At 57.5% G+C, this 23,203-nt stretch overlaps 2 protein-coding genes across 2 annotated transcripts; both read left to right on the plus strand.

Moving 5' to 3' along the window:
- Positions 1–1,699: 1,699 nt before the first annotated feature.
- TMC8 (transmembrane channel like 8) lies at positions 1,700–9,357 on the plus strand (the record flags this gene model as incomplete). The annotated part of the gene is given in 17 exon segments (XM_081219816.1): positions 1,700–1,756; positions 1,760–1,851; positions 2,043–2,191; positions 2,537–2,686; positions 2,978–3,060; positions 3,591–3,727; positions 4,010–4,157; positions 4,527–4,697; positions 5,005–5,144; positions 6,633–6,756; positions 7,098–7,195; positions 7,378–7,496; positions 7,499–7,551; positions 7,678–7,808; positions 7,898–8,056; positions 8,481–8,559; positions 8,995–9,357. Coding segments are annotated over 17 exon segments (2,148 nt in total). The 3' UTR covers positions 9,253–9,357.
- Positions 9,358–12,783: 3,426 nt separating this feature from the next.
- Positions 12,784–22,746, plus strand: LOC308607056 (protein IL-40; the record flags this gene model as incomplete). The annotated part of the gene is made up of 6 exons (XM_081218648.1): positions 12,784–12,832; positions 12,947–13,084; positions 13,691–13,720; positions 21,732–22,001; positions 22,158–22,254; positions 22,492–22,746. 6 exons carry the CDS (start codon positions 12,784–12,786, stop codon positions 22,496–22,498), a joined length of 591 nt encoding a protein of 196 aa, XP_081074774.1. The 3' UTR covers positions 22,499–22,746.
- Between the last annotated feature and the right edge of the window lie 457 nt (positions 22,747–23,203).

The raw sequence follows: 23,203 nt of genomic DNA on the forward strand, positions 1-23,203 counted from the left end.
ATTACCTCAGGATGGATCTTGGTACAGGCACCTCAGCCTGGAGAACTAGCTCTGCCCAGCCCCCGCCTCTCCCCCAACACTACTCCCTGCCCTGCACACCCATGCTCCAGCCACGTTTTACTTGCATGATCCCAGGCACAACTTAAAAGTCATCTCCTCTGGGGAGCCTTCTGGGATTGAACCCTGTTGGAGCATGTGCCACTTCCTATTGACATGTACATTTGCCAGTCCGTTCCCCCTCTCCCGCTCCGTCTCTATCTCTATGCTCACTGTGTGCCCAGCACCAGCACCCAGCCTGGGGCCTGGCATGGGGCGCGGGGCGGGGGGTCGGGGGGGTCTGGAAAACCAGGAGGGGAAGCAAGCGGGGAGGCAGAAAAACCACTGGGGCTCGTTAGGGGTGAGGGGGGGCCCTCAAGGAGGCGGAGAGGGAGGAGGAGAGGACAGGACCGCGGGGGCCCCCCAGGCGGTCCCAAGAGAGAGAAAGGGTCGAGAAAACTCGCCGGGGCGGGGCATGAGTGCAGCGGGATCCTGAGCGCTTCCTATAAGCCAGGCGCTGGGCCGCTTCGGCTTAAGTGCCAAAGACGGAGGCGGGAAGTTGAGAAATAACGCCTAGGGCCTCTGAAAATCGAGCAGCCCTGAGTGGTCGGACCCACCCCCTGAGTTATTGCACTATCGCGCCCCCTGAGCCGAGCAGAGCCGGAGCTACCGGCGGATAAGGGGCGGGGCCCGCGCCCCGCCGACCGCAGCCACGCAGGGTCAGACCTTAGGCCCAGACGCCGCGGGTACCCCGTGGGGAGGGGAGGGGCCCGACCCCCGCCCAGCGCGCACGCGCAGCGCCGCTCACCTGCCCGCCGGCGCCCCGTGCCCCCTCAGGAAGTGCGGGCCTCAGTGGAGCGCGGAGGAACTGCCGGAGGCGGGGGAGAGAGGGGTGCGGGGAGGCGACGGCTCGGGGTGCTGGGGTTCCTGTTATGTGACCCCTCCCCTCGGCTCTCTCGCAGCCCCGCCGGGAGTGGCGGGAGCCAGTCGGAGGACGGTCTCTTGGTCCCTTGGCCCCAGGTGAGCTGGGTGCAGAGTGGGGGGAGGGGGGATCGTGAGGGGGTGGAAGAGAGAACTGAGGCCGAGGAGCTGCTGGCAGCTGGCGGGGAAGGGGTGAGAACCACTGCTGAGGGGCAGAGGGGTCCCTTCCTTCCTCCCTTTCCCACGGCCGGGGCTGTAGCCACGCTTCCCCATCTGTGTTCCATGGGGTGCCGGGGTGGACCCAGCCCCGGGATCTGGACCACCAGGTAGAAGACAGAGGAGGTCCCAGCACGTCCAGATTCGAGGTGTTGCAGGATGCTGAATCCAGGAAACTGCTGGGGTTTGCGGCAGAGAGGTCTTCCCATTGGGAGAATCGGCAGGTGGAATTGTCCCTTGCCAGAGGGCGATGGGGAAGGGCTGCGGCCACTGGTAACCGGTTGCGGTGGGGCAGAGCGGGCCTTGGGCCCCACCGCACTTAACTGTGGCTACACCTGGCCTTGGCTTTGTTTGTGACGTCCCATCTTTCCGAGCCCTTTGGACCTTTCTCCCCGTTTGACAGATGGGGAAACTGAGGCCATACGTTGCTTTGAGATGCGGCTGGAGGCTGAGCCAGATCTCCTCCAACAGCATCCTCTCCCAGGAGGGGGAGCGTTACAACCCCAACTTCAACCCCATCACAGAGATGCTGAGGCAGTGGTCGGTGCAGGCCCCAGGGGAGCCAGAACCTGAGCCGGCGGGCTAGGAGCTGTGGGAGCAGGAGATGGAGCGGCTGTGCTCCTCCCAGGAACCTCTGCGGGTGCTGCCCTACGCCATGGTGGACAAGCGCTTCATCCGGTGGGTGCCCGGGCACCCTGCTGAACACAGCGGAGGAGGAGCAGTGGGGGTGGGGAGAGGATGCACCTGTTGGATGGGGGGGTGGAAATCACCAGCAGTGGGAAGACTCCCTGGCCCAGGGCACTGCTCTGCCTGGCCAGGTGGGCATGCTGGGTGACTCAGGGACCCCTCTCATCACCACTCCATCCCAGGCAGCTGCGGGAGCCCGAGGGGGTGAAGACCTCATGCTGGCAACAGTGGCGTCACAGGCAGCAGACTGCAGGACGGCGCCTGGGGGAGGCAGCACGGCGGCTGGCCCGGGGCTGTGGGCTCTGGGAGGGGGCTCTCTACGAGATCGGGGGTAGGACCCGAACCCCAATCCCCACCTCCTGCCTCCCCTCTCTGGAGTCTCAATGTCCAGTTTAGAAACCAGAGGAGGGCATTATCCCCCTTGCCACTGCACCCCTCCACCCCCACCAACCCACCCCACCTTCCTCACACATCCCCTCTGCCCCCAGAGCCACCCTTCAAACCTTTATGGATGATGGCACCCCTGGTGGCTGTTAGAGGTACTGCTAGGCCAGCCTCCAGAACTGGCCGTTACACTGAGGTCCCTGTGAGGCTAGTCACCCACGCCCCACAGCCCTCAGATTATCAGCTGGGCCCACGGCTCGGCGCCTCCTGACCCACCTGCTGTTCCCCGCAGGCCTCTTTGGCACCGGAATCCAGTCCTACTTCATCTTTCTTCGCTTCCTGCTGCTGCTTAACCTGCTGACCCTACTTCTGACCACCAGCTTCGTCCTGCTGCCCCTGACCTGGCTCCGCCCCCCTGACAGAGGACCTGCTCTGAACTTCAGTGAGTGCCTGGCCCATGGAGGGAACAGTGCCCCCCGAGCCCACCTGAACCCTGGGGGGCCTGGTCCACTGGGACAGCCCCAAACCTCTGTGTCCAAACCCTGGGCATCGTCCTGCTTGGGTCCAGCCCTGAGGTTCTACTCGATCTCGCCTGTTGCATGACAGGCCTCCTGACATGCCCTCAGGACCCTGCTTAGGCCTTCTGAGGTTGGAGGCTATGGAGTGAGAGGGGTAGAGTCTCACCTATGCCTTTGGGACCCTTCCCTATTGGACCCCTCTCCCTCCTCGACAGCCCTCCAGTGTCCTGGTGGCCACCAACCCCAGACTGGTGTTCCCAAGTTCAACAATCTACTTTGGAATGTTTTAACCGGCAGGGTGAGTGGGTCTGTACTGGCTGTGGACCAGAGAGGCTGGGGGACCTGGTGATCTAGCCTCAGGGAACCCCAGTCTAAGAGGACCCTCACCCCTCCAAGGGCACGTTGGCTTCTAGGGAGACGGTCCTCCGCAAACAGGCTGGCTGGGTCAGTAGTGGGGTCAGAGAGAGGCTGAGGCCACTGTGCACAGCCCAGGCCCATGGACATGTGCCCATGGCCCTCAGAGCCCAGCTGGGGCGGGGGTTTGAAGGACAAGAAGGGAAAAAGTGTCCAGGATTCTGGGATAAGCACCACCCTACCCTCATCCCTGGAAGCCACTGGGTGGTTACCATGCAGGCCCCCGTGTTCCAGTCCTGGCTCTTCTTCCAAGCTGTGTGTCCTTAGGCAAGTTGCCCAACCCTTCTGAGCCTCTGTGAAATGGGGATACTCTTATTCCCTACCTGATGGGGTTACTGTGAGGGCTAATGTGTTAACAGCAAGAAAACACTTAGCACACAGCCTGGCTCAGGTGTCATCGTCTGACATCCCCAGGCCCTCAATAACACCTATCTCTTTTACGGCGCGTACCGAGCGGGGCCTGAGAGCAGCTCAATGTACAGCATCCGCCTGGCCTACTTCCTGAGCCCGCTGGCCTGCCTCCTCCTCTGCTTCTGTGAGATTCTACGGCGGTGAGAGCAGGGCCCCTGCCTCCACCCCTTTCCAGGGGGTCTTCCCTGATCACCCTTCCTTGGCGTGGTACCCCCAAGCTGGCAGGGAGTCCCTGCCAATGGAGGTTCCAGGGCCGGAACTCTGCGTCCCCAGCTGCAGACCTCAGGAGCGGGACCACCGCTCCTGTGTCCCCACCCCCCCACCCAGGCCGAGGCCAAAGGCTGCACCTAGGGCTGCCTGGGACTTCCCACCCCAGATCAGAGCCGAGCCGAGGCTGAGCCCTGGCCTCCTGCCCCCTCCAGGATGGTGAAGGGGCTGCCACAGAAGATGTTCCTGGGCCAGGACTACAGGTCACCTCTCAGCGCCAAGGTCTTCTCTTCCTGGGACTTCTGCATCCAGGGGCAGGAGGCAGCCAACATCAAGAAGCATGAGATCAGCAACGAGTTCAAGGTGCGTGTCAGGACGTGCATGAGTGTGAGATGTGAGTGTGAACGAGTGTCAGAGCACGTGAGACTGTGTGTATGAGTGTGTGGCTTGAGTGTGGGAGCGTGTCTGTGTGTGTGTGTGCGCACACGGTTTTCCAGCTGGAGGCGGGGGCTGTGCCGTGTCTGGGTGTGAGCACTCACCTGCACGGTACTCTGGGGGTCCTCTAGGTAAAACCAGCCCGTGTGTCCCCGCCTCAGCGTCACCCCAACCTTGCCTAGAGCCTGGCAGCCTTTCTCCCCATGCACACTGACCTGGGGCTGTTTGCCAGCCCCCTCCCCTTCCACCTGGGCCAGCCCTAACCCGCCTGTGCCCCTGCCCCTGCCCCCATGACAGGTGGAGCTGGAGGAGGGGCGTCACTTGCTGATGGTGCAGCATCAGACCCGGGCTCAGAGGGCCTGCCACCTGCTCACCTACCTGCGGGTCAACATCCTCATCGGGCTCCTGGTGGCTGGGGCCATCAGTGCTATCTTCTGGGCCACCAAGTACTCGCAGGACAACAAGGAGGTGCCAGGCGACTGACATGCATTTATTTAATCCTGGCCAGACCTGGGGGAGGAGACGGGATGGTCCCACTTTGCAGAAGAGGAAACCGAGGCTCACAGAGGTTAAAGCAATTTGCCCAAGGTCATAGCCAGGTCAGACAGGCTCTACCTGTGGATACCCCCTGCTGCCATGCTGCCACTGGGAATAATCCGTGGGCTTCCAGATTCCGGGCCTGCACCAGAGTTACACTTGAGGGGGTCGTAGGGGGTGGGGGAGCCGCTGGGGGCCCTCCAACCCGCGGCACCCCCTTATCCGCTTTTCCCCACAGGAGTCCCTGTTTCTGCTGCTCCAGTACCTGCCCCCTGGGGTCATCGCCCTGGTCAACTTTCTGGGTCCCCTGCTGTTTGTTTTCCTGGTCCAGCTGGAAAACTACCCTCCCAACACTGAGGTCAACCTCACCCTTATCTGGTGAGTGACACCTGGGGGGTGACAGGTGGGACGGAAGGTGGAGGGCATGGAAGGGCTGTGTCCTGCCGCCTGTCTTGGTTATCACCTGGCATCAGGGGTCCCGTGCAAGGGAAGGCAGGCAGCTGCTCCCACACACAGTCTGGGGGGCCCCAGTCTAAGGTTCTCCAGTCCCCACCATCCAAAGCAAGCCAGTGACTGTTTTTGCCAGGGCACGTCGGGTACCACAGTCACCCACCTAGGAACACAGCTCCCTCCCATGTGCCCCGAGCGTTTACACCCCTCACCTTGACACCCTCACGTGACCTGTGAAGTTAGGACCATCCTCATTGCCACTGGATAGATGAGGACACTGAGGTTTGAAAGGGTCAAGCGCCTTGGCCAAGGGAGGCTCCCCATGCCTGCTGGGTGCAGGTTCAAACTCAAGTTCAAACTCAAGCCGTCCTCCGCCCCCAGGCTCTGCTCTGTCTCCTCTCCCAGGACTCGGGTCCTGCCTTGGACCCACCCACCCACAGGACCCCCCACACACCAGCTCCAGCCCAGGTTCTCTTTCCGTCTGCCACCCACCCCTCACTTGGCAGGGTCTGCTTTTCCTTGGGCTTCCCTGGCACAGAAGCTGTCTGGATCCCATTCTGCGTACCTCCGAGGTAGATCGTGTTTGGTTTGAAATTTTATTTTTGGAATGGGTAATAGCACGTGCACGTGGTAAAAAAAAAAAAAATTCAAAATGTTCAAAAGGATGAAAGATAAAAATAAGCCCCCACCCACCCCTGCCTTCCTCAACACAAGAACCACTGTTCCCAGCCAGGCTCTGTCCGTGCATCAGCCTTGAAAGTCCACACTGCATGGGACTTCCCTGGCGGTCCAGTGGTTAAGACTCCGTGCTTCCAATGCAGGGGACGCGGGTTCGATCCCTGGTTGGGGCACTAAGATCCCACATGCCGCGGAGTACGGACAAAAAGTAAAAAAAAAAAAAGAAAGAAAGAAAGAAAGTCCACACTCTGATATAACGTGCAGGCAATCGTTTGGGGTTAGGCCACCCTACCTGTGTGATCCAGTTACATATTATTCAGGAGTATGCATGCACGTGTTTGTGATATATGGACAGTGTAAATGGACTAGGGCATTAATAGGCCTTAGAAGAGAGATCTCACCTGCATTAATGATATAAAAGCACGTATGTGCCTGTGAATCTCCAAGCTGGGTGTGGGGGGAGGATGGCTGGACTGTGCCGTGTTTCCCAAACCGATGTAAACAGAACCTTTCTCCTGTGAATCATCTGGAGACCAAGATTCTAGGGAACGCACTTTGGGAAACATTGCCACGGATGGAGCAGTTTGGAAGGAGGCTGGGCTCTGGGTTTCGAGGGGGCTGGGCCCGGGAGAGACTTGAGCTCATGCAGATGTCAGCCACACCTGTGTCCGGAGTAGATGTGCCGTGTACCTGGGCTCCTCCCCTGACACAGCCCCCACCCCCTCCCCTAACCCCCAGGTGTGTGGTGCTGAAGCTGGCCAGCCTGGGAATGTTCTCCTTCTCGCTGGGCCAGACTGTGCTGTGCATCGGCAGAAACAAGACCAGCTGTGAGTCCTACGGCTACAACGCATGTGACTACCAGGTGGCCGGTGACTCCATCAGGGCCTGTCCCTCCTGTCCTCTGCAAAGCCCCACCTCTTTGATCTCCTCGTCCTTCTCAGGGTCTCACCTTTGTGAGAGGCTGTGGGCAGAGTTGCCCACCCAGCAGTCGCCTCCAGGGGGCGCCATTCACATCACATTCTGCGCTGTGCAGAGAGGCCGCCCAGACTGTGGGCTTTGTCTGCTCAAATCTTATTCCAGGCCCGGGTTTTAACTTAGCATCATATCAGACTCCAGGCAAGGCTCCTAGACCACAGAGTCCCCAACGGGTGGGTGAGGGGCGGTTGGGGACCGAGGGTAGTGACAGATGCCCCCTCTGACCAGTGCTGGGAGAACTCGGTGGGGGAGGAGCTGTACAAACTCAGCATCTTCAACTTCCTCCTCACGGTGGCCTTCACCTTCCTTGTCAGCCTGCCTAGGAGGTGAGCCACGTGGGGACACTACAGGGGTGGAGTGGGCATGTCTGGGGGTTGCCAGTGGCCACAGCCAGGGGTGAGCAGTTCTACATGCATGTTTCCATGTGAGTGTGTTATGGTCCCCAGCCAGGACCAACGAGGTCCACACACTTCTGGGTGGTGGGTACCTGTGCATTCCCCTCCCCCAGGCTGCTGGTGGATCGGTTCTCGGGCCGGTTCTGGGCCTGGCTGGACCGGGAGGAGTTCCTACTGCCCAAGAACGTGCTGGACATCGTGGAGGGACAGACAGTCACCTGGATGGGCCTCTTCTGCTGCCCCTGCTCAACAGCATCTTCATCTTCCTCACCTTCTACATCAAGAAGGTGAGGGCTCAGGGGCTGGGAGGGAGCAGGGCCGCACCTGTGTGGGCACCTCCTGCTGCTGCCCCGCTGGGCACCTCCCATCTGCACACTGCGCTGACGGCCCCTGTGTCCTTGCTCGCTCCCTAGTACACCCTGCTGAGGAACTCCAGGGCGTCCCCTCGGCCATTCCGCGCCTCCAGCTCCATCTTCTTCTTCCAGCTGGTGCTTATCCTGGGCCTGCTCCTGGCCGCTGTGCCCCTGGGCTATGTGGTCAGCAGGTGAGGGGAGCAGAGGGGCTGAGGCTGCCGGGCCAGCAGCTCGTCACCCGAGAGCTGACACCGGCCCTCCTCTGCTGGTCTCTCCCCAGCATCCGTTCCTCCTGGGACTGTGGCCTCTTCACCAACTACTCAGCCCCCTGGCAGGTGGTCCCAGAGCTGGTGGCCCTCCGGCTCCCACCCGCTAGCCAGCGCATCCTCCACTACCTGGGCTCCCACGCCTTCAGCTTCCCCCTCCTCATCCTGCTCAGGTGCCTTTCAGGGCAGCAGGGACCGAGGGAGGGGGCACCCCCAGCCAGTCTCATGGGATCTGGGGGCCAGACAAGGAGAGCCCAAGGTCGCAGGGAGCCAGGGGCCCAAGGGCAAGTGGCCTGGGGGTTGCCCTGTGCCCCTGGGCAGCCCCTGAAGGCCCTCACCTGTAAAGCGGGCACTTTAAGTGACCACTGGGGAAGCACGTTGCCTGGTGCAGACACGCTGTTGGCCTGCCGCGGTTGTTATTCTTACTGCCGTTTAGAGGAGAGGGGCTGAGCGACCAGTGGGAGGAAGGAGAGGAGAGAGAAAGCGGTGTCTAGGAACCTGGAAGAGAGAAGACCCCGGGAGGTGGTTTTTAAGAGACTGGGGTGGGGAAGGAGGAAGTAGAGGGCTGACTGACCTAGCATCCCCGTCTATCCAAAGCCTTGTCCTGACCGTGTGCGTCTCCCAGTCCCAGGCCAGCGCGAGGGCCATCCGGGGGCTCCGGAAGCAACTGGTGTGGGTGAGTGTCCGCCGGACTGGGGAGGGGTCCCGGACTGCGGGCAAGACCCTGTCGGGAGTGTGTCCTCAGGCCGCGGATAAAAGCGGGGAAGGTGGAGGGAGGGAACCGGTGCCTCCGGCCGGGAACCAGGCAACAGGAATGTGGCTCTAGGCTTGGGGACCCAGTTTAACGGGAGTGTGGGCTTGGGAGGAGGTAGGAGGTGAAACTCTGGTGGGGGCGTGGTCTCTGGCCAGGCTGGGGCGGGACCTGACGGGGCGAGGCCTTGGGCTGGGGCGGGAGATTGGTGGGGCGGGGCCGTAGCGGGGGCGGGGAGGGGAAAACTGGTAGGGCGGGGCCTCGGAGCTGCTACTGCGAGGTCGGCCGCTTCTCCCGCGGCCGCTGGTGAGAGGTGGCGTCGCTCGTAAATCGGCCGCTCGCTCCCCGCTTCCGCCCCAGCAAGTGCAGGAGAAGTGGCACCTGGTGGATGACCTGTCGCGGCTGCTGCCGGAGCCGGGCTCCGGCGACTCTCTGGGGCCTGAGTCCCCTCACTCCCGAGGTTCGCGCCCGAGATCCTTCTGCCCCGGATTCCCGTGCCCGGGCTCCCCGGGACCCAGGGCCCCCAGGCCAGAGCCCTCCCTTGAGGATCCCGCCGGGTTGCGCGGTGTCCGGGTCCCCGCCCGTAGATGCCGCTTCCCCAACGGTTCGGAGCTGTAGCACCGACCCCCAGCACCGCCCGGAGCTTCCCCAGGGCCCCGTGTGCAGCTCCCCACTTCCTGCCCCCTCGCCCCACGCTCGTGACCCCTGGTGACCACCGACTCTCTCAGTGGGCCCTCCAGCAGGGTGCCCCAAGGTGGGGTGCATACACCTAAGGGCATCAATCAGAAAATATGGGAACTTGTATTTATATTTTTTCTCAATCCTTAAAAGTTTCTATTTTTGTTGAATGTTTTATAATATGCATAATATGTTAGTATAGTAACCCATGAATGCAGTTTATAAATACACATCCATTGGCAGTGCTCAGGAATTGTTTACCCTGGGTAGTACCATCATAAAAGTTCAGAGACCTCCACCTGCGGGAAGGGGAAGGCCTGGCCGCAGGGAGAGCAAACAGTGGGGGCTAACTGTGCTCTGACTGCAGGCACCCTACACAACCTCCTGTAATTCCTCCTTCACGTGTGAGACCACTGAAACCCACAGACGTTATGAGTCAGCAAGGGGCAGAGCTCAGATCTGACCTGCATCATGAGACACTCCGAGTGTGGGCCCCGGGAGGTAGCGGAGCCCGCTGCCCAAGAAGGCAGGGCTGCGTCCAAGATTCCCAAGCCTCCGGTGCCGAGGCTGCAGAGGTTCTCAATCTGTGGTTCTCAGCCTCGGAGAACTCCTGAGAAGCCCCGTCAGACGATTCTGATGTAATTGATCCAGGTGCAGCCAGCAGCCAGGCATCTGGACTTTCTAAAGCTCCCAGGTGACTCTCACTGGCAGCCAGGGTTGAGGATTGCTGGCCTAAAGAGCCCTCAGGAGGGAAGGTCAGGAGAAACCCCAGGACGTGCTTGATGAGGCTCTACTTCCAGCAGCAGAAGGCCAGCGCCTGGCTGGATTCCCAGCCTGGACACGGCATCTGGGCGGCTCTGGCCCGGCGCCCTCAGTCCAGGGGCTTCACGTGGTCATTGGAGTCTTGGCTGGTTCAGCTCCTCCTGTCGCTGTCCCTCTCTCTCACTCACCCAGCATCACATGACCCATCCGCCTGTCAACAAGTGCCAGGCCCTGTTCTGGGGCTGGTGATGAGACGCGGGAGACACGTGCTCAGCTTGGGGAGGGCAAACAGCCTGGCCCCAAAGAAGGTGACACACGTTGTTAATTAGCAGCTTAGGGTCAACGTGTGGTCCCCGACCAGCAGCACCAACATCACCTGGGAACTTAGAAAAGCCAGTTCTCAGGCCCCACCCCACCTCCTCTAAGGGTGGAGCCCAGCAATGTGGTTTAATGAACCCCCGGGGGTGATGCTGTTGGGTGTGAAGTGGGAGAACCTGCAGCAATGAGGCATCTAGGTCCTTCTCATCACCTTCACGTGCCTTCAGAGAACCAGCCAAGTGCATCACCGGATGTGAGGGGGACAAGCTTTGGGACCTTGAAGAACTCAAACTCGGGGCCTCACTTTGCTTAACCAAAACCTGGGGATGACACCACCCTCCTCTGCGTGGTTGTGAGGACTGAATGAGCAGTTACTTATATAGTGTCCTTCCTGGGAGAGCAGTTGAGGCCCTATTACAACATGGTCATTGGCCTAAAGGAGCCAAGTGGAAGAGATGGGAAGGGACCCTGATGGCCCTGTGACCGTGCCGGCCCAGCAAGGCAACCTGGGGCTCAGGGGGGAGCCATCACAGTCAGCAGGAGGGTTTTGTGGAGTGGGCGACTAGCGGGGCCTTGGGGGAGGGAGGACTCGGGAGATGAAGGCAGAGGAATGGCCTGAGCCAAGGTGTAGAGACGGGCCAGGCGGGCCTGAGCTGCGGAAACTGGGACTGAGGCCTCTAGACTGGGCTCTGGGGCCCACGAAGACAACCAGAGTGAAGGCGGAACCGGCACACCTGTGGCTGGGCTTGGAGAGCCCGGGGGTCGGGTAATGTTGAGCCTCTGCCAGTAACGAAGAAGACACACGTGGGCAGGGAGAGGCCCATGGGGTTATTGCAGTAAGTGAAGCCAGGGTCTCTCCAGGTGCAAGAGCCCAGTGCAGGTGCAGGAGGGCAGGAGCCCCGGTGCCTCCACCTTGGGGTGGGGGGGGCGGTCCTGGACTCTCCCCACCCAGCCCTGAGAGGGCTCCCAGCTACTCTGGCCAAGGCAGCCCAGCACAGATTCCCACCCAGGGGACCCTCCCAGGAAAGTGACGCAAGGAGGTGCTGGTAAGGCCATTTATCATAGAGGAGACTGGCCCTCGGTGGGCAGAAATCACGAAATGTCAGTCTAGTGGGTGACAGGAGAGCTTTGAGGACACCCTGACTCCGCTCCGTCTAGGTGACCTGGGCTCACCTGGGGCGACGTACGCAGTACTGCCACACCTGCAGCCTGTGGAGAAGAGGCGCAGAACAGCCCAGAGAAGCAGCCCTCATTTGATGGGGCACACAGGTGACGGCTGGAGAGGGGTAGTCGGGGTGAGGCAGTACAGATGCCCCCGGTCCCGCCAAGGCCTGGGGGGACTGTCCCTCGAGTCCACCCACCGTTCTCTGCTCTAACTCTGGCTCCCCGGACACACCGATAAAAGGGGGAGGCTTCTCATGAGCTGCCTCACCTCAAATCAGAAGCCCTGAGCACAACGTAGAGGAAAAACCTCGAGCTTCTGGGACTTCAGGCAACAGATTGCCCGCAGCTGAGGGGGCCTGTCTGACTGCCTTCAGCCGTCAATTCCTTCCATGCACCCCTCCCGGCAGAGTGAGAACAGACTTTCTGGAAGGGAATTTCGCTAGGAAAACTAAGAGAAGATTAGCTTTTGCCCAAATGCAGAGAGGTAGGTGGGTCCCCAGAGCACACCCCCAGGGGTACAAGTCAGGACTCTGTGTGGCAAGGGACAGATGCTGATTCTTGCCCACTGAGGAGAAGGGACCACCGAGGTGACAGACAAAGCTAGTCCTCGGGAGCTCCAGGACACTGTGCCCAGGCTTGGGCAGGGTCATCCCCCCAGACCAGCTTCCCAACACGCCCAGGCCTCAGTGGGTGCCCGTGAGCCGGGCCTAGGGGCCCCAGGGCAGGGCTGTAACTGGCCTTCCTTGGGTCAGGTGCCCGTTCCTGGGCTGTGCCGGGGGGTGTGAGTGCCACTGACCTGTGAGGCTCTGTAGGAGAGAAGAGCCTGCACAGGAAGCAAATTGTTCCCTGGGGGCGGGACATCTTCCCTGAGGAAGGCACCTGTGTACAAATCAAAGCTCCACGTTCAGCCATAGCAGGAGAAAAACGCATGCAGCTGTGTCAGTGTATAAACAGGGAGTGTTTCAATAAAGTCACTTCATTCATTTAAAAAAAAAAAGCCTCTGTGGGATTGGATGGGTCCTAGTCCCACCTTACCTGCTCCCTCTCTTCTCTCTGCCCTGAGCCCCCAGCCCTGAGGGGTCCAACCCACCAGTTCTTCAGAAGGACCCTCATGATTACATCAGGCCCACCTCGATAATCTGGGATAATCCCCTCATCTCAAAATCAGCGGCTTAGCAAGCTTAATTCCCCCTTGCTGGCTACCATAACATACTCCAGGGTGAGGACATGGACATCTTCTACGCTGGGGTCCTACAGCTCGGCAGTGGTGGCGACTGTGAGCCCTGGTTTGGCTCCAGGCCCCTCCTAACTCCCTGGGGGTGTGGGGAGAGTCGCTGTCCCGGGCCCAGCCCTGGGGCGCTGTGGCATCCGGGTTATCTCCCCGCTGCAGTCACGCACCCACCCAGGGAGCACCCAGAGGCTCTGGTGTGGAGGTGGCCTCGCTCAAGGAAGCTCTTGCTCGCCTGGCTGAGGGCCTCACGCGGCAGAGGCATGAGAGTCCTGCTGCTGCTCTGCTTGGCTGCGCTAGGTGAGCTGCCCAGGGACATCGTTGGGGGGGGCCACTGCCAGGGCCTTGAGGTGGCAGACTCAGGGTCCAGGGGTCTAGGGAGCACAGGAGAGGTGGGGCCCAAAGGCCCAGACACCTCTGGAAGCACAGGACAGAGAGGGGAAGGTTTAGGCTTGAGTCTCAGACCAGCCAATTATTGCTTCACCATTCTGGGCCCACTCTTTACTCATCTGCAGAATGGGCTGATGATACGAAATGCTCCGGGCTCCAAAGAGCTTCTGTGGGGCTTCCCTGGTGGCGCAGTGGTTGAGAGTCCGCCTGCCGATGCAGGGGACGCGGGTTCGTGCCCCGGTCTGGGAGGATCCCACATGCCGCGGAGCGGCTGGGCCCGTGAGCCATGGCTGCTGGGCCTGCGCGTCCGGAGCCTGTGCTCTGCAAGGGGAGAGGCCACAACAGTGAGAGGCCCGCCTACCGCAAAAAAAAAAAAAAAAAAAAAAAAGAGCTTCTGTGAGTGAAGGTGCTTGTGGAGTCCTGGGCCTCCTTCTGGGCTCAGGACGAGGCTCTCTGGGTGGGCTCTGGCCTCCCCTCCACCCTGGGCTCTCCTAACCGCCCTCCCCTCTCTTACAGCCACCAGCAGCTCCTCGAAGCAGGAGAAAGGTGAGTTTCCCAGCATGCTGGAGGGCGGAGTACCCCCAGATGGGGACCCTGGAGTCAGAGGCCCCACCCACGGTAGAGGCCTTGGCCGGCCAGGGGAAGGGTGTTGCGAGTGAGTGGCATCTGCTGCTAGACCACTGGACGGTTCTGGACCTCAGCCTCAACCCCTGCAGGGCCCTGGAGGGCTGGAGAAGAGGCTCTGCAGGAGGTGGGAGTGGGCGGGGCAACAGACGGATGGTGGGGAGAGTGACGCGGGGCAAGGAAAGTGCTTGGCTTCCCCTTGGGCTGTGTGTGTGTGGCGGGGGGGAGGGTATTACCAGCGGAGGTGGGCAGAGGGCGTGTCCCCGGGCAGGTGTACCCCAATCACTCTACCTGAGTGCCTGATCTGTAGCAGAAGCCCCTTGGGGTGGGTGACCCCAGGGCAGGCTGGGGGCATTCTGGTGGGGTGCCTTGGCCCAGGAGGAGGGCGAGTGAGAGAATGAGGAAGTCCAGGCTCCCCCAACTCACCCCTCCCCGAGGTCCGGCAAAGGGGAAACTGCGTGACTCTCAGAGGCAGCAGGACGGCGTCAGGGCCCCTCCCTCCACCAGCCACCTGGTGTACGAGCCGGTGAGAGGGGGTGCTCCTGGTGGCCGTCTCTCCTCAGCTTTTTTTTTTTTTTGCGGTACGCGGGCCTCTCACTGTTGTGGCCTCTCCCGTTGCGGAGCACAGGCTCCGGACGCGCAGGCTCAGCGGCCATGGCTCACGGGCCCAGCTGCTCCGCGGCACGTGGGATCTTCCCGGACCAGGGCACGAACCCGTGTCCCCTGCATCGGCAGGCGGACTCTCAACCACTGTGCCACCAGGGAAGCCCCCCCTCCTCAGCTTTTGCCGCCTCCACCTTTCCACTCCCCTTCCTTCTCCTCTCCCCTGCCCCCACTTCTGGCCCTGTGACCCTTAAAGTCAAGGTGGTCAGTCACCTCCTCCTCTCCACATCTCTGCAAGGGCGGCTGCCTCTCCTCTGGTCTCGTCTCCACCTGTACCTTTCCTGGTCTCAGGGCTGCAGCTGCAGCCGCCTCTATTCCACTTAACGGTGGGCCTCACTTGAGCGCGGCAAGGGCTGAACTATCATTTCCTTATTTGCTTTAAAAACAAACACATCATGGTGTTACCGCTAAAAGGAGAACAGCGCTGGGCTCTGGCCTCTGGGTCTCCGGGAAGTACTTGGGCAGGGCCGGTCCACCCCACTCTGGCCCCTGACTTCTGCTCAGACTCTTGCCCAGCAAGTCCTGCTAACTAAACTCCTAAGGAACCGACTGACAAATCATTCATTCATTCATTTATCCAGTCATTCAGTAATTACTGGTTGAGCATCTGTTTGGTGCCAGGTGGTGCTTGAGGCCCCAGGATGGATATATACAAGGTGCAGAAACAAAACAGAGATCCCTGCCCTCACATAGCTTACATTCTAGTGGGGCTGGAGGGACAGATGGTAATAAAAATAAGCACATTCTACAGCGTGCTAGAACGTGATAGGTCCCAGAGAACAGCAAGCAGGGAAGAGGGGAAGGGAACATGGGTTGGGGGTGGGGAGGGAGGGCACCATCTACTAGGAAGTCATCACTGAGAAGGGGACACCAGCAAGGACACGAAGGAGGTGGTAGAGCAGGATGTGCCTGAACAAGGGCCTGCGTGGCCAGAGCACAGGAAGCAGGGGCAGCGGAGTGTTGGATGAGGAGGGGGGAGCAGTGTTGAGCAGGGGGGGCCCTGTGGGCATAGCAATGGGAGGGTTTGCAGCAGAAGGCTTGACCTGATTTACTCTTCCTGGGGTCATTTTGGCTGCTGTGTTGAGAAGAGATGGGATGGGGATGAAGGGTAGAATCCCAGAGAGCCTTTAGACTGTTCCCGGGATCCAGAGGAGAGACTGGGTGATAGCCAGGAGGCCTGGCAAGGTGGTCAAGGTATATTCTGAAGGCCTTTGCTGGTGGATGGGATGGGATAGGAAAGACAGAGCTGTGGAAGATGACTTGGGGGTTTTTGGTCTGAGCAACTGGGAACTGGCGAAGTCAAGGGCAGCCTTACAACTGATTACTAGTAATGGGAACAAGAGGTTGGGCCTGGGTGTTAAGATTTTGGAACGTTTCTCTGTATGTTTTGAAATCCCCAAGAATCATGGCAAGTGCAGTATTGAGTGTAGCAGGAACCAGGCACAAGAATCTTCAAGGGATGGTGGGCATTTCTAGGTAATTGTAACCCAGAGGGGCAGGGTGCAGTGTCTGAAGACATGAGGCTCAAGGCTGCTGTTTAGGGAGGGAGGAGGGAGAGTGGTCCAGGAATAGCAAGAGGATGCCCACCCTCGCCATCCCAGGCCAGTGTTGGGAAGGCGGTGAGGACCCCCCCGCCACCTGAGATACCACTGGTGCAGGCACTGCGCGGGGGAGGGGAGGCTGGTTTCCATTAGGTGTAGAAGGTGAGATGTGAGAGGAAAGTTGAGGGTTATGGGATTTGGTGCCAACTGAGCCTACCAGCCTTCCAGAGGGCGCAGGGGGAGGTGGGACGTAAAGGGGGACTTGCAGAGCCCTAGAAAACGTGGGGCAGGAAGATGAGGGTGACCTGGGAGCCTGGGGTCTCCCGTGGGGCTGCCATGAAAGAAGACAGTGTTCGGGGTGGGGGGCTGGGGCGCAGCCGGTTGAAGGACAGATTCAGAGTGCATACAGAGGAATCTTGATAACTGTCCCCTCCCCCCGACTCCTGAAATCCGCTTCACTTGTAAGGGGGTTGTGCTAGTTTCCTGGGGCTGCTCTAACGAAGTACCACACAGAAATGGATTCTCTCCTGGTTCTGGAGGCTTCCTCTGAAGGCTCACCGGCGGGCTGTGGTAGTCCTTGGCGTTCCCTGGCTTGTGACAACATCACTCCAAACTCTGCCTCTGTCTTTACGTGGCCCGTGTGTGTGTGTGTGTGTGTGTGTGTGTGTGTGTCTTTGTCTCTTCTCTTTAGGGCCCACCCTAATCCAGCACGGGCTACTGAAGTCCATCTGTAAGGACCCCATTTCCAAATAAGGTCCCATTCACAAGTACCTAGGGCTAAGGCTTGAATACATCTTCTTTTTTGGAGGACACAATTCAACTCTCAACAGATGGGCTGTTCGTTCAACCCTCATCAGATCCCTGGGCCCGAGCTCAGGTCTAATGAATTGGGCCTCCAGGGTTGGGACTCCAATCTCCAAGCTTCTGGTTTATCACAGAAACAAGGTAGGGAGAGGTAGGGGTGATCCTGAAGAGCCTCCGAGCCCAGCTGGGTGGCAGCCCACTGCCCCGGCCTGGGCACAGCCCTAAGCCGCTCGCTCTTTCTTTAGCGACAGTGGGAGGCTCTGCACAGCCATTAGATCACCCCAGCCCTGGCCTGGCTCAGCTTCTGGTTCCCAGGGTGTCCTTATCACTTCATCAAATTCTGAGTGTGCCATCCTATCTTCAAATGTTCAGACACAGATGATGAATTTGTAATTAAGTGATAGACCACTGGTTATGGGTGGGCTAGATGCATAAACTAAATAATCAAAAGGAAAGACCCACACAAGTCTTGTTAGAATAAAAAGTGAATGCTCTACCCTGTAGGGCACTAAAAAAGAAAGTGGCTGCTGTCTGTGAACTTATGTAAATCAGGCTTCTATTAATGGCCATCGAAACGGAAATGAAGGTGGGCCAGCTTTTTCTTTCCATTTTTGTTAAGTCAAGGTCCTTTCCCCACAGTGAAGGGAGCAAAAGTGTCATCACCCTGAAGCCTGGACCCGCATTTCCCCAGGGAGGAAGATTTTGGCCCCAAGAACCGTTGACCGTTGGGCCCCAGAGTCACGTTGACGAAGTTGTTGGTAGCAGTTTGCAAATTGGTGCCCTGGAGAGTAGATTAAACTCTAGATAGAGCTTTACTTAACTTCAAAGATTTTGCGTGAAGGAGTATTTGAAAAACAAATAGTATGAAGAAAATGGGGGTTCTCACGAAGTTTAGAAAGAGGCGCCGATGAGAAAAGATTTGTGGTGTCTGAGCAGCCGTGGGCGGGGAGAGAATCCTGATTCTGCAAAGCCACTGCTAGTTGTCTAGACCAGTTTCTCAGCCTTGACACTACTGCCACTGGGGCTGGATAATTCTGTTATGGGGGCTGCCCTGTGCATCGTGCGATGTTTAGCGACTGCCCTGGCCTCTTCCCAACTACATGCCAGGAGCACCTCACCCCCCACTGGCGACAAACAAAAATGTCTCTGGACACAAAGGTCCCCTGGAGGCAAAATCACCCCTGGTTGAGAAGGAAATACGCTTAGCAGTCAGAAACTTTAGGATTCCTAGGAAATGTCTCTGAAGAACATCGTATTCTAGTTTCTTCCAGTTCTCTGCTCAGTGAGCAGTTTTCTGATCGCAGCATTTCCGGAGCCAGTGTGCCTGGCAGGGCAGGGATGAGGAATGAGGTATATGATATTTAGATTTCATACACCCTTCTCTCTACCCCACCCCCGGCCCAAGCATCCCCCCCTACACACTCTCCTTGAAAAGGCAGGTAAGTGCCCACCACGAATCATTCAGACTTCTCTCCCAAGCCCCCATTCAGGAGGCATCTTTGTTTAATCGCGATCGCTGTCTTGGAGAATTCAGTGTGGGCAAGATCAGACCAATAGGAAGATCTTACAGATGTTTTCTACATCAAAATCGACTCCAGGATCTGCCTACAAAACAGAAAAATTACTCCCAAGCAGAGAGACGGTTTGGATGGATGCATGCCTGCTGGGAGTGGCTGCAGAGTGGGTCTTGGTCCTGGGTCCAGGGAGGAGAGTCCTCTGGGTGCTGTGAGCATCTGGTCTCCCGGTTCTTCTGAAGTCCTGCCTTTCCTAAGCGGCCTGTTTCTCTACTTCCATCCAACCTCTCCAAGTTTAGGATCCCTCCACTGTTAACATCTCTCATGGTCTGGGTCATACCCACCTGCCCTCTGCCTTCTGACTGTCCCTTTGAACCAGATGTTGACCTGTCTGGGAGCAGAAGCCTGGCCACCACCCCTGCAGCCCACGGCGTCTATGCCATAGGCATTGTCACCACATAACTAATTAATTGGCCAGAAGGCAATTTCACCGTATGAATATAAAAAAATTAACAAAAGAGGGACATCTAAAAGGACATAAGGAAACATGAAAAATGAATTGAAAAAGACTTTATTATGAAATCGAAAATATATTAATATATTTAAATGTGTGTAGATTCATGGCAATACTGCACAAATAACTGATTTTATTTTGTGGGTTGTATCTAAATCACTTGTCTTCCAAGTCTTTCGTTCATAGGATTTTATCCCTCCCCCCCCTTTTTTTTTTTGCCTGTTGATTCATCTTCTCGTTCTGCATCACACTTTTTCTTTTCTTTAAATTTATTTATATTTATTTATTTTTGGCTGCGTTGGGCCCTTGCTGCTGTATGCAGGCTTTCTCTAGTTGCAGCGATCAGGGGCTACTCTTCATTGCAGTGTGCAGGCTTCTGATTGCCGTGGCTTCTCTTGTCGCGGAGCACGGGCTCTAGGCACGTGGGCTTCAGTAGTTGTGGCACGCGGGCTCAGTAGTTGTGGCTCACGGGCTCAGTTGCTCCACGGCACGTGGGATCTTCCCTGATCAGGGCTCGAACCCGTGTCCCTTGCATTGGCAGGCAGGTTCTTAACCACTGCGCCACCAGGGAAGTCCCCACTTTTTCTTGTTTACTAAAATTTCTTCCTTCCTTAAGAGAGGTATCAGTTCCGGGACTTCCGCATTGGAAGGCCAATTAGTTTTGCAGTGAAAATGTTGGCAGTAGAAATGCCTGCGGCAAAGATGCATATGGCAGAAATGCTTATGGCAAAGGTACCTAGAGCAGGACTGGATGAGGAAATCTCTGACCTCGGAAGGTGGACAGGCCCTAGATGTCTCCAGGCCACTGCCCAGTATCAGGCCTGAACGCTGGGCCAGCTCATTGGGTGCCTGGCCCACTCTATACTTTACCTGTCCCCATCATGGGAGGAAATCCCCAGCTCCAGGGTGTCCTCAAGGAACGCTGGGGCCACAGGACTCAAGGTTTGCCCCTTTATCACATAAGGAGGTCCCTGCAAGGAGCGGATGCCACGCTTCAGCGTGCAACCTGAGAGCAACTGCTTCGTTCAGCCAACAGATAGTAACTTTCTGGCCAGGGATGCGGTGATAGGCAGGACCAACAGAGCGCCTGGCCCCTGCAGCAGGGGACAAAACTGTTGACTCTAGAAGTTGAAGCCAGTGTCAGTCCTCCCACCCGGTGCTCCATATTTCTCCGTGCTTCCTACTCATGTCCTGATTTCAATTTATCTCTATAGTAATGTTCTGAGCAGAAAGAGTCTAAACCCAAGAGGTAGACTTTTCCCAGCAGTTTCTTTTTTCTTTTCTTTAAAAAATTGAGGTGAAATTCACATAACACAAAGGTAACCATTTTAAAGTGATAATTCAGTAGCATTTGGTCCATTCACATTTCCCAAAAGGAAACCCCATATGCATCAAGCAGTCACTCCTCGTTGCCCGTCTCCCAGCCCCTACTAACTACCAATCTGCTTTCTGTCTCGGGGGATTTTTTATTTATTTTTTTATTATTTTGCCACACTGCGAAGCATGTGGGATCTTAGTTCCTCGACCAGGGATCGAACCCGTGACCCCTGCAGTGAAAGCGCAGAGTCCTAAGCACTGGACCACCAGGGAATTCTCTGGGGATTTAAAAAATTCTGGGTAGGGCTTCCCTGGTGGCGCAGTGGTTGAGAGTCCGCCTGCCGATGCAGGGGACACGGGTTCGTGCCCTGGTCCGGGAAGATCCCACATGCTGCGGAGCGGCTGGGCCCGTGAGCCATGGCCGCCGTGTCTGCGCGTCCGGAGCCTGTGCTCCGCAACGGGAGAGGCCACAGCAGTGAGAGGCCCGCGTACCGCAAAAAAAAAAAAAAAAAAAAAAAAAAATTCTGGGTATTTCACATGAATAGAATCATACAATATGTGGCCTTTTGTGTCTGACGTATTTCATTCAGCATAATGTGTTTTTCTTGTTTCTAAAACTTATTTATTTATTTATTATTTTTATTTTTGGCTGTGTTGGGTCTTCGTTTCTGCGTGAGGGCTTTCTCTAGTTGTGGCAAGTGGGGGCCACTTTTCATCACGGTGCGTGGGCCTCTCACTATCGCGGCCTCTCTTGTTGCGGAGCACAGGCTCCAGACGTGCAGGCTCAGTAGTTGTGGTTCACGGGCCTAGTTGCTCCGCGGCATGTGGGATCTTCCCAGACCAGGGCTTGAACCCGTGTCCCCTGCATTAGCAGGCAGATTCTCAACCACTGCGCCACCAGGGAAGCCCCAGCATAATGTTTTTAAGGTTCATACATGTTGTAGCAGGTGTCAGTGCTTCATTCCTTTTTATGGATGAATACTCTTCCGTCATATGGATGCACCACATTTTGTTTATCCGTCATCCATTGATGGACATCTGGGCTGTTTCCACCTTTTGGCTGTTGTGAATAGTGCTGCTGTGAACATGTGTGTACAAGTATCTGTTAGCGTCCCAATTCTTCTGGTATATAGCTAGGAGTGGAATCGCTGGGTCATATGGTACTTCTTTAATTTTTTGAGGAATTGCCAAACCAGCATTTTTCTTAAGGTGCTTGATAAACATTGGTTTCCTTCTTCCTCTTTGGACTGTCTCATCTTTAAGAGACTGCCCAAATTTTATTCATTGTTAATCTGAATTCAAAATTAACTGGGTATTTTTAGCTGCTAAGTCTGGCAACCCAGAATATACCACATGAAAATAAAAAGAAATACATGCATGAAATTGTATGGTATACACTGCAAGTAGGGTAGAAGCTCAGACGTGAGGCGGAGGGAGTAATCCAGAAGGCTGCCTGGAGGAGCAATCAATCAGTTAGGCCACTAGGCTCATTAGGCCTGTGTACTGAGGGAATTGGCTAGGGAGAGGGCATTAAAGTCTCCCAGCCACACCTGTGCTCCCGCCCTCTCCCACCCTGCCAGAGCCGGTGTCCCAGCTGCAAGCTGACTTCACCCTGTTGGACAGGGGGTCAGGCCTCAGGGTAGAGGTGTTCTGCCAGGCATCCTCGGGCAGCCCACCCATCACCTACAGACTGGTCAGGAGGAACGGGCACATCCACATGCAGCAGACTCGGAACCCTGGGCAGCCAGCCAACTTCTCCTTCCCACTGAACCAGACGTCGGCCTGGTTCCGGTGCCAGGCTGAAAACAACATCAGCGTCCAGCACACTCCCTTCACGCTGGTGCCCCCAGGTGAGAGGGCCCCTTGGTTTCCAGAGGGGAAGCTGGCGCTTCTGAGTAGGTCAGTGGGAGGTGCCAAGAGCAGGGAAGGTGCCCTGACGCAGCCATGCCTACCCTGGCCTGGCCTAACGGAAGTCCAGCCCAGCTGCCTCCCCGCCTCCTTCACAGGAGAGCTGCCCCAGGGACCCACCTTCGTGCTGGCTGGCTGCCTCATCTCCATCATAGCCGTCTTTTCTTGGAAACTGAGCCGGACCAAGCAGATCAGGTAGGAAACGGGTGCTGGATGTGGGGGAGGAGTGAACTGCTGATGGCCTATGTGGATCAACGGGGGCCCTGGCTTGGCAAAGCCGGTGGTGGTTTGGTAGGGCAGGGCTGCCATTGAAACCAAGCAGGACCCTATGGGGCTTTCCCAGGACAGACCCCTCCTCCATATCTTCTGCTGTAGCTCTTCTCTGAAGTACCCAGATAACAGTATCTCAGGCATATTTCCTGAATTTTTCAGATGCTAAAACCCACGACCAAATGGAAGAAATTAACTACTTGAGGATCATGAGCTCGTAGCCCAGGGGCCTTCTGGTGCCTAAGGATTGATAATGGTAACCTCTGTGACACCAACCAATCAGAGAATTGATCACATACCCTGTGACTCCCCTCTCTCACCCGGCCTATAAAAGTGCTTTGCTGAAAGCCTTCGAGGAGTTCGGAATTTGGGGGGGCATGAGCGCCCCCGCTCCGTTCTCCTTGCATGGCCCCGCAATAAAACTTTCTCTGCTCCAAACTCCAACATTTTGGTTTGTTTGGCTTCACACCAGGGCAAAGAAAGGGCCATATTGCTTATGCACGACTTGCAAAAGCTTACTCAGGGCCTACCGTGTGCCAAGTGCCCATGGGGCGCGTTGGCGGCTTTATCTGACCCTGACCATGCTCTAGCCGCCTTGCCGTGGAGTCCACTGCCTCTGGGTGGGGCTCTCTCCAATGCTCCCTATTGGTCTGAGGAGGATGAGGTCTCCAGGGCACCAGGGTGGGCCAGGGGCTTCTGCCCTCCATGGAAACCCCGTCAGTCTTTCCAGCTGGTGACCGGAGGCAGGGGCCGGACCTCCTGGGGTCCCCTCTCCAAGGCTATTACTTCACTGACTTGTAAAGTGACCAGGGCCTTTGTGCTGTCCAACCCTGGGCACCGCAGGCCTCTGTGTGCTCCACCTGCCTGGCCTTTG

This window comes from Mesoplodon bidens (genome assembly GCF_964165515.1).
Source record: "Mesoplodon bidens genome assembly, chromosome: 19".
In the NCBI taxonomy this organism is placed as follows: Eukaryota; Metazoa; Chordata; class Mammalia; order Artiodactyla; family Ziphiidae; genus Mesoplodon; species Mesoplodon bidens.